Raw genomic sequence first — 18,467 nt, 5'->3', positions numbered from 1 at the left:
ACACAGTTTTGTTCCAAATGTGAAAATTGTGAATAGTTCCTGGTGTTATATTTGTAAACAAATTGTTATTTGGATGTAAAACAAGCCCTTTTTTTGTTGTTTATGTTGGTATAGTTGTTTAGATATTTGAACTGTCACAAAAGCAAACAATATTTGTGTCAAAGTGAAAGCTATGCTTGAAATGTATTTTTTGTATCTGGTTTTCTCCCTTTTCTAGTTGGGAACTGATATTTTCCTGAAACTTACCTATGTTGATGCTGATTACTAAAGAACGGAAAAAGGTAGAAATAAACATTTTTTTCTGAAGAAAGATCTTTGTTCGTGGTAGGTTCCATGTTTACACAGCCATAGAACACACAATATTCTGTGTGCCTTGAGAAATCACTCAAAATGGTCGAAAATGGCCGCTACTGAAGGGGTTGTCTTTGGAAAAATGGCTGGGGTTGAATGAGTTAATAATAAATTCATTTTATTTTTACAATACGCAGAGGACCAATAAATATCGAGCTCCAGGCCAAAAATGCCCCCCTGGGCCGCACTTCGGACACTTTTGGTAATTACAAACACTGCAACATCTGCTCTACTCAATCTACACAACACATAACTTAGTCAGAACTGCAATAGACGGCATATTTATTGTACTTCGCGTACATAAAACTTATGTACCGCTTGGAACTACAACAGACGGGATGTTTTGATGAGAAAAGGCCACTAATGCAATTTTAATGGCGACTCATCCCACAAGATAATCCAGCTGCCAAATATTAACAACAAACCCTGCTCACATCCTGTGCTGTGTACCGCAGCATCCAAACCGCTGGCGAGAAGTAAACACGTCTCTCGTTGTTTAACCATACATACACGACTGGGAACAGCCACGTGTTTATCAGTGGCCACACCCCCACCGGGGCCACTCACTCAAATGATTCGAGCTTCAGCCATTCCTGCGTGCACGCACAAGCTCTCTGTGTGCAAACTGAAGGTCAAGGGGGGAGCATACTGTGAACAACAGCAGCTTGGCTCAGTGGTTGGACTTTATAGCTGCTTGCAGCCCACTTCCTCTTTGTTTGACAAATGTTGCAACCGCTGTCAAAATTGGCATGAAAAACACAGTCAAACTTGTATAACCTTCAGGAAGTAAGATGCGAAATGAGGCGGTTTCTATCGCCGTAAATGCTGGAGAAAAGGGTGCTGGATTAAGAGTCACTAAGGAGCATCTTGAGGGATCTGTTTACCGAAAGAGGCACAGGATGATGATGGCGACCGTGAGAGAAATGAGCGACACGCTGTGCCCGATGGTGTAGCCCACTTTGATGGCGTCGAAGAAGTCTCCCTGCAAGGAGAACACGTTTACTTAGCAAGGAAAAACACGGAGTGACGGTAAATCCGGTCGCCATACCGACCGTACGATCATCCATGGTGTTGTTGGGGTTGTAGCCGCAGTCCATTATGTAGGAGTCTATGCTGATGGGGGTCCAGCCGTCCTCAGTGCAAGTCTTTGACAGGTTACCTGATGAGCAGAAAGACAAAAGAGGAAAGGAGATACTACCTGTCACCATTTGCATTTAAATATAAGGGGAAAGGAGGAAAATCAGGTCTTTCCATCATCATTTCCACCAGCAAACCCAACTTCTCTGCTGAAGGTAAAGAAAGACTTCACAGAGAAGCCAATGAACTTGGATGGGAACCTCCTGGCCTGAGCCAAGGCACCTAAGATGGGTCGCATGTGGGTCTTCCAGTGGGACAATGACCCAAAACACACAGCCAAGACAACAAAGGAGTGGCTAAAGATGCTGTAAACATGCTGTAAAATCCTGGAGTTGCCTTGCCAGTCTTTAGACCTTAATCCCCCCCCCCAGAAATGTGTGGAGGGAGCTGAAACTTTAAATTGCCAAGTGATAGTCTCTAAACCGTGGGTGTCCAAAGTGGAGCCGGGAAAAAGATCATTTTTAAAAACAACAGCAAAAATTGAAAAATTAGCTGTAATATGACAAGAATAAAGTAAAAATGTATTTAAATGAATAATAAAGTAAATATTAGGAAAAACAAACAAACAATGAACAAAGTTGACATTTTGGGGACAAGAGTTACATTATGGGAGTCAAAATATTCAAAAAAAAAAGTCGTTTTCTAATGAGACAAAAAGTTTCTATTTTACAAAATCAAACTCATAATATGTTGAAAAATAACGTCATTTTTAGTAGCATAGAGTCTAAATATATATAATATATGTTTTTTTAAGATGTAAGACTGTCTTAAGAGAAACAAAAAAAACTAAATTAGGTTGTCATATTTAGAAAATTAGGTTGGTGAAAAAGTAGAAAAACATATACAGTAATAATATAGAAGGAAATGTACAAAGATTATTTCAGAAGAAGGTTGGAATATTTGGAACCTTTAAAAAGACCCAACAGCAAAAAATGGGGGAAAAAAGAGCAAAGACCAAAGTTCATAAGAATAAAAGGCTTTTTCACCAATATGTCAAAGCTGAACTATGTATAACTTCTTAGCATATCTTTCCAAAACACCAAAGTGGCAAACATCCCGACTCTAAACCTTCAGTTATCTGTAACAGACGGACTGACAGGTCTTTATAAGGGGTTAACCTACAAAATCAGCAGGAGAGGAAATAACGACCCCACTATCGCTAGGAATGTGAGTACCCTGTGTCTGACTCGTGACCAGTCCAGGGTGGACCCCGCCCCTCGCCCAAAAATCTGCTGTGATAGGCTCCAGCTCACCTGTGACCTTTGAATGGTACCATTGGCTAGCGCCTTGATGTAAACCCTGTTTTTACATTCATGAAAGCATCTGTTAACTGGCAATTTTGACAACGGCACGCCGACGTTCTCCACTTCGAGGGTACTGCCATCAACCACTTCATTCGTCTTGTTGTGCGTGTTGGCTGCAGCTTTGTGATTATGTCACAAAGGGACGTTCTCCCTCCCAAATACTAAAAGGAAATGGAGAGGAGGCATGACTGAAGGGGATCAGTCGTCCCGCCGGTGCAAAGATACCGGTACGGTTCCCACATGTATTTGCCTCCGTCTGGCTATTAATTACTCCGACTGGATATACGACTGCAGGCAGTCAGTCGGGGCATTGAGGTATTTTTACTCTGCCCTGCCCGAGGGGCCACGAGTCAAAGGTGGATGTACATTGAACTAAGAAGATTCACGACCCTCATTAAAGGACACGAGCTATGTGGGGAACAGCACGGGAGAGGGAACGTTAGACAATCTGTGAGAAGAATACACTGATGCTCTTCAGGCAGGAAACTGCAGTTCATCAAATACAGTAGCCCAAAGCTCAGAATAGAAGATTAGTCTCCAGAGGAAACTTTCATTTTTTCCTCCTGTTGATAAACATGCAAACAGTTAGGAAGCAACAATGATTGCAAATCAGTTTCACTAAATGGGACAGAAAACAGGTTGAGAGAGGAGACGAGCAAGAACTATTAGTGCTCTAAACTCAAAAAGTCAACATTTATTGAAAAACAGACAGATATACAGTGTTCCCTCATTTATCGCGGGGGATCGGTTCCCAAAATAGCCCGCAATAAGTGAAATCCGTGAAGTAGCTAACTATATTTTTGTGCTTTATGATAATATATGTTTTAAGGCTGTAAAACCCCTCACCATACACTTGATACACTTTTCACATTTCTCTCTTGTATAAACACTCTCCAGTTCAATTTTTGTTTGAATTTTAATGATCAACTTACAAGTTTGGACACAAGAAATTAAGTGACTCCTCTGATGCCGCTTGTCCTGGCGCCGTTAGGCTGCAGCGTTTTTGTATCCTTGTTAAAACATATTCCTCCTTGTCGTCCTCCATGAACCGAAGATTCATTTACAGTATTCCAGGCGCCCTACAGCCGCATGCCTTCATTCAGCATGTATGATCGCTAGCAGCTAGCGATCATACAACAGGGAACAGGCAGTCCTGCACAAAGGAGATTGATTGACAATGGTCTACAGCCAGTCTACATCAGAACGCAGAAGGCAATGGGCGGGGTTTCCCTTAGGACTGTTGTGGCCTATATTTACTGAGACAAACCACACTCGTCTGGACATGTCTTCAACTCTCACATGAGTATACAACACCCTCTACTGGTAGAAGTGGTAAATACAATAACAGACACATGCAACAGAGCACCAATAGATCACTCTAATACACCACAAGGACGCAGAACATTAAAAAAACATGCAAAATTGTACTTTAAACAAATCTGCGAAACAGCGACTCTGCGAAAGGTGAACCGCGATGTAGCAAGGGAACACTGTTCGCTACCCCGTAGGCTGTAGGCTGTAAAATGCACCCACCGTGACTCCCGTAGAGTGCTAAGCCTTTTGGGTAATTCACTTCAAATTCACATTTAACAACACAGACTTCATGACTTCGTGGCCACTCGTGAACAAAACCCTGACGTACTTAAACTCCTCCCCTCGGGACAGGATCTCCGACATGGAGATGGCACTCCACACTTTTCCGGGTGAGGACCATGGACTCTGACTTGTACGTGCTGATTCTCATCCCAGGCGCTTCGCACTCATCTGCAAACCGATCCAGCGAAAGCTCAAGATCACGGCCCGATGAAGCTAGCAGGATCACATCATCTGCAAAAAGCAGAGACCCAATCCTGCAGCCATCTAACCAGATCCTCTCACCGCCTTGGCTGCGCCTAGGAAACTCTGCTCATAGAAGTCATGAACACAATCAGTGACAAAGGGCAGCCCTGGCAGAGTCTCGCCAGAAACAAGTCCGGTCATACGGGGATCAAACCGCCTGATTTAGGTGGTCCGGTATCCCGTACTCCTGCAGTAATCCCCACAGGATTCTTTGAGGAACACGGTTGAAGGCCTTGGTCATCATGTTTATTACTGATGCACAAACAATGTCATGTCGCTGTTTTATTAGTATTATTATTAGTATTTCTTATCAGTGATATCAGTAAGCAGTGCATAAAAAGGTACATATACAGTGTTCCCTCGTTTATCGCGGGGGATAGGTATCCAAAATAGTCGCAATAAGTGAAATCCACAAAGTAGCCAACTTTATGTTTTTACAATGATGATATGTGTTTTAAAGCTGTAAAAGCCATCACCGTACACTTTATACACTTTTCTCAGACAAGCATTAACATTTTCTCACATTTCTCTCTTGCTTAAACACTTTTAAAGTTCACATTTTGTTCAACCTACTATGATTCATTTATTCTGTAATGGCGCCCTACAGCCGGTTAGCGTCTTCCTCTTCTTCTATTGTTTATTGGTGGTTAACAAGCTTACACGGTTAGCTAGTTTGCTGGCAATGGCATGACCATAGACCACAGCAAACGGCACGAAGGAGATTGACTGACGGTGGTCTACAGTCAATCAGGACGCAGAACACAATGGGCGGGTTTCTCCCTTAGCCAATCAGGGCTGTTGTGGCTCTATATTTATCCAGCTATTGTAGCTCTACTGTGGGTTCCTAGTATGCTCGTACAGGCACATAAACACATACTGAGACGAGGTGGAGGGACGCCATGTTTGCTCCAGCTGGACACGTCTTCAACTCTCACATGAGCATACAACACCCTCTACTGGTAGCAGTAGTAAATACAATAACAGACACATGCAACAGAGCACCGATAGATCGCTCTAATACACCACAAGGACGCAGAACACAATGCACGCTCATACGCTGTTGCAAAACTGCGATTTAAAAAAGTCGAGTCGGCGAGGGAACACCGTATATACATTACGAGTGCAGGTTGACAACGACAATCCCAATTAGTCATGACAAGTAACACAATGTAAGCTTGAGGGGAAATACATTCCCCAGACATGTCAAGTTGAAGGTTTCATCAGGGAAGCGGCAGAGATGTTGATGTTAGGGGTCCTTGGCCCACAGTGCATCATCTCCTGCTCACCACGGAGAAACTACAAGAAGGGAACTCCAGCTGAGGATTCATTACCAGCATGTGAAAGGTTCATTGCTGCAAAGACGAAGTTCCTGGGAAGCGCTGATGTGACCCAGATGGGATGAGACATAGTGACCTGAGACTAGAGAGGGCTACAGGGAAAATAGGGAAGGAAATGGAATGACTCATTTTTCTACCTGTCATTACAAGACTCTGCAGCCAGGGACCAGGCCTTAAAGGAAAACTGCACTTTTTTTGGAATTGTGCCCATCATCCACAATCCTGATGTGACACATGAACGCATATTTCTTTCCCTTTTCTGTGCCTTCTAACGAGAGAAAACTAGTTAGGATGAGCCAGCTAACGTTGCACGTCATGGGAGGTACCTGTTTCCACTATGAAGCCCTCTAAGAAAAATGCTTGCAGTATCTTGTCGTATTTTGATTATTTTTAGAAATTACTGAAACGTCTCTCTTAGGTGCATTGATTTGACACAGCCTGTATAGCTAACGCTACTTTTGTCAACAACAGCAGCATGGAAACAGTGACGACACTTACAATGTCCGCTCTCTTTGGGACGTCTGTGTCTTCCAGCATGAGACGTGTGCTCTAGTCCTCACGTAACAAATGCAGACAGCAAACAAGCATTTTGTTGAGTCTTCGTAGCTAAATTGAGAGCCAGTAGTATCCACTCTTCCGTCTGTGCCGTTGCAGTGGCTTGAGGACGTGTGAGTGACGCTGGGACGAGTCCGCCAGATAAATATAGTTTTTCGTGTTAGCTGCTTTGCTCGTTAGAACGCCCAGAAAAAGACAAATAAATATGTGTTCATGTTTCACATAAGGATTGTGAAATCTGGGGCAAAATTCCAAATAAGTGCAGTTTTCCTTTAAAGCACCAACCTTTTGGAGTCCAAGATTTCTGGTCTCGGCCGTGAACCTGCGCAAGATCTACCCCCCCCGGGTATATATGCCTAGAAAAATGCTATACATATACATATATTTCAATAATTCATATTTATTTATTGATTTATTTTGTAGAGAGGTTTTTAAAGTAAATTAAAAAGTGATAGATTTTTGTGTTATTGTGTTTTGTTGTTGATGTCAACGTTTCAGCTTTCTCTCATTGTGCCTTTTGCTCTATTTTTACCATTTGTGCTGTTTTCTTAATATGATTTTGTTTCTGCAGTGATGCAATGACAAAGTAGCCACATCTGCAGACGGCCCCTGGGCCGCGCTTTGGGCACCACTGCTTCTGTGGATCTTCCTGTCATTGCTGGCAGAGCGTGCTCAGGCTCATCTGGGAAGGCTTGAGGAGAACAATCTTTGATTCAGTGCTTCTGTGACAAACTTATGATGCATCCTGTTCCAAAGCCTCGCTGTCAAGAGCAAACGTCAGAGAGCCTGGCACGGCATGCTTACATGCTCACCGCATGCGAATGACGTGAAACAAACAAAGAAATGATGCTGAAGCTCGTTTGAGTTTTTTGGGGGGGTGATGAAAGCATTCTTCTGGCAGCGCCTCAAACGCGCCAAATCCAGCGGGTGCGCGGCCTGAAACAGCAGGAGCTTATCAGGGCCTTTGTGTCTTGTCATGTTGTTTGAGCAATCTAAGCCTCGCTCTTCTCGTCAATACGCCACTCAGGTATTTGGGAGCCCAACATACTTGAATGCCAACCGCATTGTTGCTCATCTCTCAGCGTTGATCGTGGCTGCGGAGCAGCACGCTGCCTCCTTTCTTTGTTGGCAGGACAGGAGCCAAGGACATGCCACATACCAGGGTTTGGACTCCAATCCAGCCGCCTGGATTCCACTCACATTTTGGATCATTTTGCACTCAACAATATCATCAAAGACTTGCAAGTCCGCTTGCACTTGACTCGGACTTTAGCCTGACGACTTGAAAATACCAGGGATGAAAATGTCTTTGTGATGGACGATTCCATAAGCGTCTAGATACACGGCTGACGATACGGTTAAAAAAACAGACCGATTCGATATAGTGTACAAACGATCCGATGATATGATTCGATTCGATGCAACTCTGCGGCTGCATTTGTTGACGTAGACACGAATCTTACATTAGAAAATAAAGAAGCCAATTGTATAAAAGTGCCACTCTTAGCGTATTTTAAATGTGTAAAAGAGCACATCAAAGCCCCAAGCGTGCTGTGAGGCAGGCGTCCCCAACCACCGGGCCCGGGAAACATTCAGACCTAATGATTTAAATTAAAAAAAACTTAAACTAAATATAAATAATAATTTGTAAATAACTACAAACATAATGCATGTAAATGGTGAGCAATTTTGTAAATCCGAGCCCTTATTCAGTTAGAAACACCACAGTTTTTGCATGTTTATGTTGTTCAACGGTCCTTGAACGCACCATTGTGCATGTGCCGTCTCCCTCGCTGCACAGAGAGACTTCTATACTGCATTTTGACCCTTTTTCTTTCACCTCATATTTGCTCCCAGATGCTGATGCTATGTGGAAATGCACAAAGACAACACTTGATGACCTTATTGAGTGCTAAAGTGCATATTTATATTTATATTATTTTTCTCATATTAAAACTTTTCACTTGTAATTTTATGAGAAAACTTTGACAATAATTTTTTTACAGGAATAAAAATGTACCAAATTAATCCAATTAGCAAAATTGTGACTTTTTTCTCAAATGTTACGCAGAAAATGTTGGAATATTATGAGAAAAGTTATCATTTCACAAGAAATAACAATTATGAAAATTAGTACAATATTATTGTAAAATTGTGACTTTTTTTCCTCTCTGCTTTTCTTTTCAGACCTTTTAAATTTTACTCAGTAAAATGAATAGGATGTTATTGTATTATTGTACAATACATATATTATTGTAGTTATGAGAACTTTTCCCTTGTAATGTCAGATCAATAAAGTCATACATTATGTTGAAATATTTTTCTCACAATATTAAAACTTTTTACGTGCAATAATATGAGAAAAAAGTCATAATTTTACAAGAATAAAAATGTATTAAATGTATTAAATACTCTGGATGATTATATTTAGGGATGTCCGATAATATCGGCGGGACATAATCGGCCGGATATTGGCATAAAAATGTAATATCAGTTGATATTGGGTTTTTCCCTACAATGAAAACCGATCATAAAAAAGTGCTGTATGGGCTCCTGTACTTGGCGTCATCGAGGCATCCAGCGGCGCCAATACTTCATCACGTCCTGTGTTATTCCTCGTGGTCGGAACTGGGCTGGATATGTTGAAACCACGGGCGTGGGTGTGCCGCAGATAGCGCCGACGTTAGCTAACTCGTTAGCTCGTAGCGGCGCCGGCATGGTCTCATTGTCTCTGTCGTCAGTCGACATTTTTACCCACGTCGAGGGTCACCAAACGTGGAGATGTGATTCACAACCAGACAGGAGTCGAGGTCGGTTTACTTTCCACTCAACTCAGCAGGCAACAATTCTTTAGCTAAAAAGCTAAGTGGCTACAGCGAAGATAGATAGATAGATAGATAGATAGATATATAGATAGATAGATAGATAGATAGATAGATAGATAGATAGATAGATAGATAGATAGATAGATAGATAGATAGATAGATAGATAGATAGATAGATAGATAGATGTCATGTTATTCCATAAGATACAGTATGTGATGTCACACATATCGGCATCGGTTGATATCAGAATCGGAAATTGAGAGATTGGCAATATCGGCATATCGGTTATCGGCAAAAAAGCCAATATGGGACACCCTTAATTATATTAATTTCAATTATATTCTTACATTAATATTCTGTTGTAAAATTGTGACTTTATCCTCTTTACCTTTCATTTCTCATGACGTTTTTCTCACGCTTTTTCAATTTTACTCTGTAAAATTAACAGAATATTCTTGCAAAATTATGACTTTATAATGTTTATAATATTAAAACTATTCCCTTGTAATATTCTGACGTCATTCCTGTAAAATGATGTCTTTTTTTCTCATAATATGACACTGTTTTCACCTCAAGTTCACTTTTATTCTCATATTAGTGCCATTTTTTTCCAAGGAGGAACTTCCTCATAGTGTGGGGCGGTGGGGCGGCGTTACACTCACATGAACTTCCCAGTGAATTTCTCTACCCCCAAAAAACGTCATACAAACACAGCAATGGACGGGAATTAGTATAGAAATAAGACTAAGTGCCACTAAAAGGCAGCAAGCTACAGTTGGGATAATTCCTGCAGAATAATTTCGCCACGATTAAGGACAGAAATCCTCCCAAGTGCATCTTTAAAGCACATGTTGAAACAATGACATCTTCATGCCTTCGTGTTTACAGCAGACTAATTCCTGAAGGCTCGTCAGGCACACCGAGGCTTCTCCTCAAGATGAAGCATAATTAGAGCATAATTACACAGAAGAAACTACCGGTTGATGACAAATTGAAATTCATGCAAAGCCCAGTGGGGACGGAGCTCAAACATTCCACAAGCCGTGAAATCGCAGCGGCGTTCATTCTACATAATTAGCTAAATGCCCATGAGGATGAAGCTGGATTACAGCAGGAGAGATAAACACACCGTGCATCTCTAATCCCACCAGGCTGCAGACAACTCACACTTTCTCTGGAGGACTTTGCACCAGAATCACAAAATCTCCATCCGACACGCATTGCAATACAAACATGGAAACGTTTGGCTTGTCTTGGGTTGGTCTTCAAAGGAGATTGACAGGGATTTGGAGGTAGAAGATATCGATTTAGACTGCATTGATACGTCTCGTGTGTATTTCATGGTAAACATATAAACGGCAATGTAAATAAATACGCACGTAAAGTCACATTGCTGTTAAAAACACTTTAAAACTTCACAAGGGACATAAATATGAATAATATGCTTTCAATTAACATTCAAATATTAGATCATGAAGCAAAATGCTATGATTTGAAAAGGCAACCTATCAATAAAGTCCACATAGATGTGAATTAGCATGGCGGTATCACCTCAAACGACTAAATACCACAAACCTGACCATGTGCATTTCAATAAAATCATCTAAAATTTAGACCAGGGGTGTCCAAAGTGCGGCACGGGGGCCATTTGCGGCCCGCAGCTGTGATTTTATCGGCCTGCCGTACTGTCTAAAAATGTCATTTCACAAGGAAACTACAACAGCAAAAATGGGAAAATCAATCAAAATTCAAAATATTAAGAGAAGAGTTGTTATCTAGCAAGGAAAAAAGCCCTTATTCTCACAAGAATAAAATCATTGTATGAGGAAAAATGGCATAAAAATGTCATTAAATATATTTTTTTCAAGTCAAAAACAACAAATAAAGTTGTAATTTTTGGGTGCAAATTTATAAAGTAAGAATAAAGTCAAAATATTAGGAGAAGAAAAAAAAAAACAGCAGAATTTTTACCAGAGTAAAGTCAAACTATTAAGAGAAAAAAATTGAGAGAACAGTTTTATCAGAATTTTATCCGAATTTCAGCAACAATGTTAAAAAATACATCATTGTTTTAAAAGATATGAAGTTATAATTACAAGAAGAAAATTTACAAGAGGAAAGCTGAAATGAAATTGTTGGAAAAAAAACAGCAGAAATGTAAAAAAAAAAAAAAACAGCTGTAATTTTATGGGAATAAAGTCAAAATATTAAGAAAAAAGTCATAATCGAATGAAGAACAAAAGTCGCAATTTTACAAGAAACAACTGGTATTATTAAACTCGTATTAGTATGGAAAAAACGTCGACAATGAAAAACCTGACAATGAAAATAAGAAAAGCGTCACCTAAAATGCCAAAAGACCACATACCTGACCACAGACCCCCCACCCCTCCAAGATTAATCGTGTAAATAAGAAAAAAATCCCCTAAAATGCAAAAATACATAAACCTGATCAAGAAAATAAGAAAAAAATCACCTAAAATGCCAAAAATCACGAGCACGGCCATGTGAAGAAGAAAAAAGATCCCCTCAAATATCAAAACACTGCAAACGTCATCATACAGACAAGGAAAATGTACCTAAAATGCTCAAACCCCACAAACTTCATCATGTAAATAAAAAAAAAAAATCACCTAAAATGCCAAACAACCACAAATTTGATCATGTAAGGAAGAAAAAAAATCACCGACCAAAAGACCACACACTTGACTTAAAATAACAACAAAAAACACACAAGCTTTGACCATGTGGATAAGAAAACCACCTAAAATGCCACTTACACCACAAACGTCACCGTGTAGAAGGAAGGAAAATGTACCTAAAAGGCCAAACAAAAAAGAAGTTGAGCGTGTAAAAGTACCGTGTAGCGATAGTTAGCATGCGCTCATCTCCTTTTCTCTGCACATGCAGTCAATGATGCAAACACGACTCTTACGTTTACGTGTGGGAAGCTCCATGGAGAAGTAGAGAAGATATTTGGGGCACGGGAGGGTGACCACGTCGCCAACGTCAGCATTTGGCCAGCAGGTGATCTTGTCCCACATCCCGCTGCAACCTGCAAGGCATCCAGCACATGACCTTTAGAAGAACGCCATCCCAATGTGGCCCACTCCACGCGCACCCTGTTAAAAGTTGCTGGACGTTTGGTGCCGAAGGGCTTTCGTATGTGGCGCGCGTGAGCACGGCCTGAGATGGGAAGCAGCGTTCCCATGGCAGCCAGAATGTCAGCGCCCTAACATTAGCTACCACCAAGCTGGCTGACTCCATGACTAATGAAAACGCTCCCTGTCCTTTGTTACACATTTGAATTCAACAGTTCTCAGTGAATTTCCACCGTCTATTTGATCTCAGGACGCAAAAGTGGGTCACAGCACCTCAACCTACATCTGCTCACTATTTCACCAACGCTCATGAAATGTTCAGCTGGTGCACATTAGCATCACTACTGGAGAGCTCTGGGAATCCATTCAAGCAAAGATGAAACACGTGTTTTTGAAATTGATTTCAGACTGGTGATAGCTTCGGTTGACCTCAGCTGGGATGGAAAACACAGGAGTATTCTCTCCCAGGCTAATAGAGCGCTAATTATTTGCTGCACGTTGCCAATGTGCAGCATTCCTGAGCAACAGAAGGAAAAAACACTGAAAATTACTTAAAAAAACACAAGCTTGACTGTGTAAATATTCTAGGTTGGGTCGCGGGGCAGCAGCCTTAGAAGGGAAGCCCAGACTTCCCTCTCCCCCAGCCAGGCGTTCCCTGGCCAGTTGAGCGACATAGTCTCTCCAACGTGTCCTGGCTCTTCCCCGAGGTCTCCTACCGGTTGGACGTGCCCTAAACACCTCCCCAGGGAGGCGTCCTAACCAGATGCTCGAGCCACCTCATCTGGCTCCACTCAACGCGGAGGAGCAGCGGTTCTACTCCGAGTTTCTCCTGAATCGCTACGGAGAAAACTCATTTCGGCCGCTTGTACCCACCATCTTGTCCTGATCACCTTAAGGCCACAGCTCCGATCAGCCGCCTCGACAATGGCGGCACGGAACATGGCCCATTCGCACTCAATGTCAAACCTTCATTTGAATTTGAATGAGCAACTTACTGGGTTGGACACAAGAAATTATGAAGTGACTCACACGTGTTTCACTCCCCTGACCGAGCCTTTTCGTCCTGCCGCTGTTCGGCGGTACTGTAGTGTTTTTGTATCCTTGTTCTAACGTATTGCTGCCGTACTCCTCCTGTTGCATTCATTTATTCCGTAATGGCGCCCTACAGCCGCAACGTCTACCTTCCGTCAGCATGTCCAGAGACTTGAGACTTACACACTAACATGCAAGCAAAACAATACTATTTTATTCCAATTTACAACCAGGAAGCTAACCAGCATGCCTTGCGGGTTACATGACGTGTTCCACATGTGTTACTTGTTGTGTTATTGGTTTATGTTGTGTAATTAAGGATGTAAATTGCAGATAAAGAGTACTTCCTTGTGTGCAGTAAGTAGAATGAAATTACCCAGCATGCCTTGCGGGTTATATGACGTGTTCCACATGTGCTACTTGTTGTGTTATTGGTTTATGTTGTGTAATTAAGGTTGTAAATTGCAGATAAAGAGTACTTCCTTGTGTGCAGTAAGTAGAATGAAATTACCCAACATGCCTTGCGGGTTATATGACGTGTTCCACATGTGTTGCTTGTTGTGTTATTGGTTTATGTGGTGTAATTAAGGGTGTAAATTGCAGATAAAGAGTACTTCCTTATGTACAGTAAGTAGCAGGAGGTTACCCAGCATGCCTTACACGATGTGTTCCACATGTGTTACTTGTTGTGTTATTGGTTTATGTTGTGTAATTAAGGATGTAAATTGCAGATAAAGAGTACTTCCTTATGTACAGTAAGTAGCAGGAGGTTACCCAGCATGCCTTGCGGGTTACACGATGTGTTCCACATGTGTTACTTGTTGTGTTATTGGTTTATGTTGTGTAATTAAGGATGTAAATTGCAGATAAAGAGTACTTCCTGATGTAGAGTAAGAAGTGCGTGGATGCAGTAGCAAAGCGCAGGCTTGTTGAGTGTCAAAAATGGGCATTTTTATAGCAGGTGTGTGCTTTCGAAGATAAAATTGTCCAAGTTGACGGTGCAGGTGGATTCAAATGCAGGATGCAAGACGGCCGGAACAATTCCATGTTTTCATTCCAAAAAAGATGTCATGTTCTGTGTGTTGCACTCTGCTGCCGCCTCTGTTTTTGTCCCTGCAGTGTCATGGCTGCTCTGATGAGTGATTAGGAACACCTGCGATCAATCTGCTACGTCCCATATATACCTCTGCTCTGTCACTACCCGGTTGCCAGTTATTCCCTTGCCAACCCTGCTTCCTGTTCCTTGTCCCTTGGCTCCCAACTGGTCCCCTTGCTCGCGTATTTTCTGCCATTGTAATTTGTACTGCCTCTACCTGCTCTGCACCTTTTTCCTGCAGCTCTTTTTGTTCTGTGAGTACCTTTTTTCCTGCCTAGCAGTGTTTTTTGTTCTTTGTTGTTTTGGCTCATGCCCTGCGTTCCTTCGTTGTACTTTCTAGTAGTCATTTCTGTTTGTTGTATTTTTGCTTTGTTAATAAATAGATTTTTTACTAGCGCTGTGTCATTCTGCATCATGGGTTCCAATCTTTTTCGTTGGCGTAAGCCACAACGTGACAAAAGAAAGAAGCTCAAAGGAACACGGGGAACAAACACACCACAACCACACAAAGATAGAAAGGGAAGCTGCACGCACACCTGGGCAGCACAGCAATGGAAGCAGGGAGATGATTGGAAGCAACACGACGAGCAGGACCACCACAGGTGAAACTCATAATGAGACCAAACCTGAACCACAATCTAGCCATGAAAACTAACCAAAGGGAATCAGAATCAATCCTAAAAACCTTTGAAAAATAGCAAGAAATGTGACCAAGCGGTGTGTTTATTTAGGAACTGGAGCTGGAGCACACGTGACAAGGCTCTGGCAGGAGGTGTAAAAGTATGTGCTGCCATGCCAGGTGTCATGCCAGGGGAAGGTTTGAACAGCGTCTGTTGGCTTTTCAGCCTGTTGTGTCACTTCCATCGTGACCCTGACGTATATGTGGAGTTAGCAAACAAGGACGGGACACAGTAGACACTCGGTGAACATTCACACTGCAGGGAACGATGCCCAATTCCCATTTTTCCTTTAAATACGATGTTAATGTGAACGCAAAGCGCCTGGAAAGTGACGTGCTTGCGCAATACCCTGAGGTAGTGTGGTGATTTACAATACAGAAGAGCTAATATACAACATCGGAAAAAACAAAGGACAAAATCATATACTGTATCTGAAAGATCTAAAGTATCACTATTTTGATACCAGAATCGACTTTAGCAGGAGTGGGGAGACGTGACGAGAGCACATTTTAAAAAGAATTTTCGGATGAGAAGAAGAACGTTTGCCTACATCGGTGAGTCGCTTTATCCAAGTCTTCCACGATGAACCACGTAGGTCGGATGTATGCGACCTGACCGTTCATACCGCAGTCGCATCGCATACATATCGGATTCAAACCCGCATCCCAATGAGGCCTGAGTCGCATTTGCCTGAGATGAGCGAAGACGACCGACCCCAAAGGTGGCATACCTGCTGTCTTGTTCTCAATTTGATCCTCGCACGTCTCTCTCTCCCTGTCGATCTCCTTCATCATGTCGCACATCTGATTCTGCGCTGAACACACCTGCAAAGAAAAGAGTCACGATTCTTGACATAAACGGGTACATGCTCATGTGAGCCTGATGTGAGCAGACGTTCTCTTAGGACTCCCATTCGACCTTCAAGGAAAAGTGCACCTTTTTGGGGAATTTTGCCCATCATCCACAGTCTGTATGTGAGACATGAACACACGTCTTTCTCTTTTCCGTGCGTTCTAAAGATAGAAAAACAGATGAAAAGAGGCGGCTCATTACCGCACGTACTGGGGCACACCTATGCTGCCTAGAGAGCGCTATTAAGACACCTCCAGAAACCTCCATGGTTTCATATCCATGCTGTGAGCATGTTGGAACAAACCACGGAGTATCAGGGCCACAATGACAAAGAAAATCTCTGATTTCGTGAATAAAATCGGAAATTTACGAAAATACATTTCCAAGAATAAAATCATAAATTTATGGGAAAAAAGTTTTACATTTACAAGAAAAAAAGTTTACATTTACGAGAATAAAATCGTTAAAGTCATGAATTTACGATAATAAAGTCGTAAATTTACGAGAAAGATGTTTTGCATTTACAAGAATATAGTCGTAGTATTAGGAGAAGAAAGTTGCAAATTTACCAGAAAAAAAGTTTACATTTACGAGAATAAAGTCGTATTATTACAAGAATAAAGTCGTAAATTTACCAAAATAAAGTTGTAAATTTACAAGAAAAAAAGTTGCAATATTACGAAAATAAACTCGTAAATTAACAGGAAAAAAAAGTCGTACATTTACAAGAATAAGGTTGTAAATGTACGAGAATGAAGTAAAAAATGTACAACAATAAAGACGTAAATTTGAGAGAATAAAGTGGCAATATTACAAAAATAAAGTTTTAAATTTACAAGAATAAAGTCGTACATTTACAAGAATAAAGGCATAATATTACAACAATGAATGCGTAAATTTACGAGAATAAAGTTGTAATATTACGAGAATAAAGTCGTAAATTTACAAGAAAAAAAGTTGTACATTTACGAGAATAAAGTCGTACATTTACCAGAATAAATCGTTAAAGTCATAAATTTACGAGAAAAATTACGTAAATTTACAAGGAAAAAGTCAAACATTAACAAGAATTAAGTCATAATAATACAAGAATCAAGACGTAATATTACGAGAATAAAGTTGCAATTTTACAAGAATAAAAGTCGCAATATTACAAGAATAAAGTCATCAATTTCCAAAATAAAGTCGTAATATTACGAGAATAAAGTTGTAAAGTAACGAGAATAAAGCCGTAATATTATGAAAATAAAGTTGTAAATTTACAAGAAAAACACGTATCGCTCTTCTCAACGAGCAGCAGGTGTCTTGCATTTTTATCTGCCTCTTTTTAGCTGTTTTTCTATCTTTAGAACGCACAGAAAAGAGAAAGACGTGTGTTCATGTCTCACATACAGACTGTGGATGATGGGCAAAATTCCAAAAAAGTGCACTTTTCCTTTTTGCATGTTTTGGCGGGTGGAAGGAAGTGAACGTATGGAAAGGGGGGAGGACTAGCAGACTACACAAACTGCAACTGCAGGATTTATTGCTGTTGATGAGTGGTTTCTTTCAACGTGAATCAGGCAGCTTTGTGGCGATTGTTAGTCACAATGTGAGTCCATGGCATGACCCCCACCTTTCCCATTCCACTTGGGATTCATGTGGCTTCTTAGCAATGCAGCATTCTCGTCCGTCGTCCGTCGTCAAATTGGCATAACTTGCCCAAAAACGTTCACAACTTGAAATGAACGTTCTCCTGTTCTTTTCCTCCTTTTTCTTTTTAAACGTCATCAACAAGATGGACCCACCCATAACTGCTTTTAGATGTGGGAGGGGCCCAGAGCGGCACCCGCTGCTCGTTGAGAGGAGCGATACGTGTTTTCGTGTCAAGAGCCAAAAAAAGTCTCTTAACTAGATGTGTGGTTTTATATATTTCTAAAAATATAGAAGTACGTACAGATCAAAGATGGCGCCCTCCGTGGCAGACGTCTCTGTGACACTCTCCCGTGTTTTTCTATTTTTTGCTATTTTATTGTTCATTTTGGACATTCAACACACTCACGCAGTACATTACAACAGAGAGACACTTTTGAACATCGGCAGGGTTCACCACGAACTTTCATTTAGCCTCTCAGACTTTGCCTTTCTTCTGCGCCGAGAGAACGCAGCAGCCTGCGGGCCTGGTGAGCTGAATACCCGGCGAGCAAAGCATCCGAGGCGTAAACGAGGCAAGCGAGCCGGCCTGCATGCTAGGCTAAAAGCTAGAGCGACGAGGCCACCGCTACCAAGCCTGCTGCTAGCCAACGTCCGCTCTCTTGAAAACAAGATGGACGAACTACGAGCAAGGATTACAGCTCAACGTGAGATCAGGGAATGCT

The 18,467-nt window shown here is 41.5% G+C and overlaps 1 protein-coding gene across 2 annotated transcripts in view; it reads right to left on the bottom strand.

The window, feature by feature from the left end:
• The window catches only part of LOC129177233 (vasoactive intestinal polypeptide receptor-like), a 37,985-nt gene that overhangs the window by 15,549 nt on the left and 3,969 nt on the right, over window positions 1-18,467 (bottom strand). For both annotated transcript variants that reach the window (XR_008569599.1, XM_054768127.1), the window contains exons 2-5: window positions 15,989-16,082; window positions 12,285-12,404; window positions 1,404-1,510; window positions 1,236-1,333 (exon numbers count right to left, since the gene is read on the bottom strand). Coding sequence is in view for 1 of the 2 variants with exons in the window: in XM_054768127.1 (XP_054624102.1) it covers window positions 1,236-1,333; window positions 1,404-1,510; window positions 12,285-12,404; window positions 15,989-16,082 (419 nt within the window). In the remaining variant the exon portion in view is untranslated. The remainder of the gene's footprint in view (window positions 1-1,235; window positions 1,334-1,403; window positions 1,511-12,284; window positions 12,405-15,988; window positions 16,083-18,467) is intronic.

The sequence above is a fragment of the Dunckerocampus dactyliophorus genome, chromosome 2, assembly GCF_027744805.1.
Source record: "Dunckerocampus dactyliophorus isolate RoL2022-P2 chromosome 2, RoL_Ddac_1.1, whole genome shotgun sequence".
Lineage (NCBI taxonomy): Eukaryota > Metazoa > Chordata > Actinopteri > Syngnathiformes > Syngnathidae > Dunckerocampus > Dunckerocampus dactyliophorus.
Note: the sequence above shows the minus strand (reverse complement) of the source record. Positions and strands in the feature narration are given on the sequence as shown.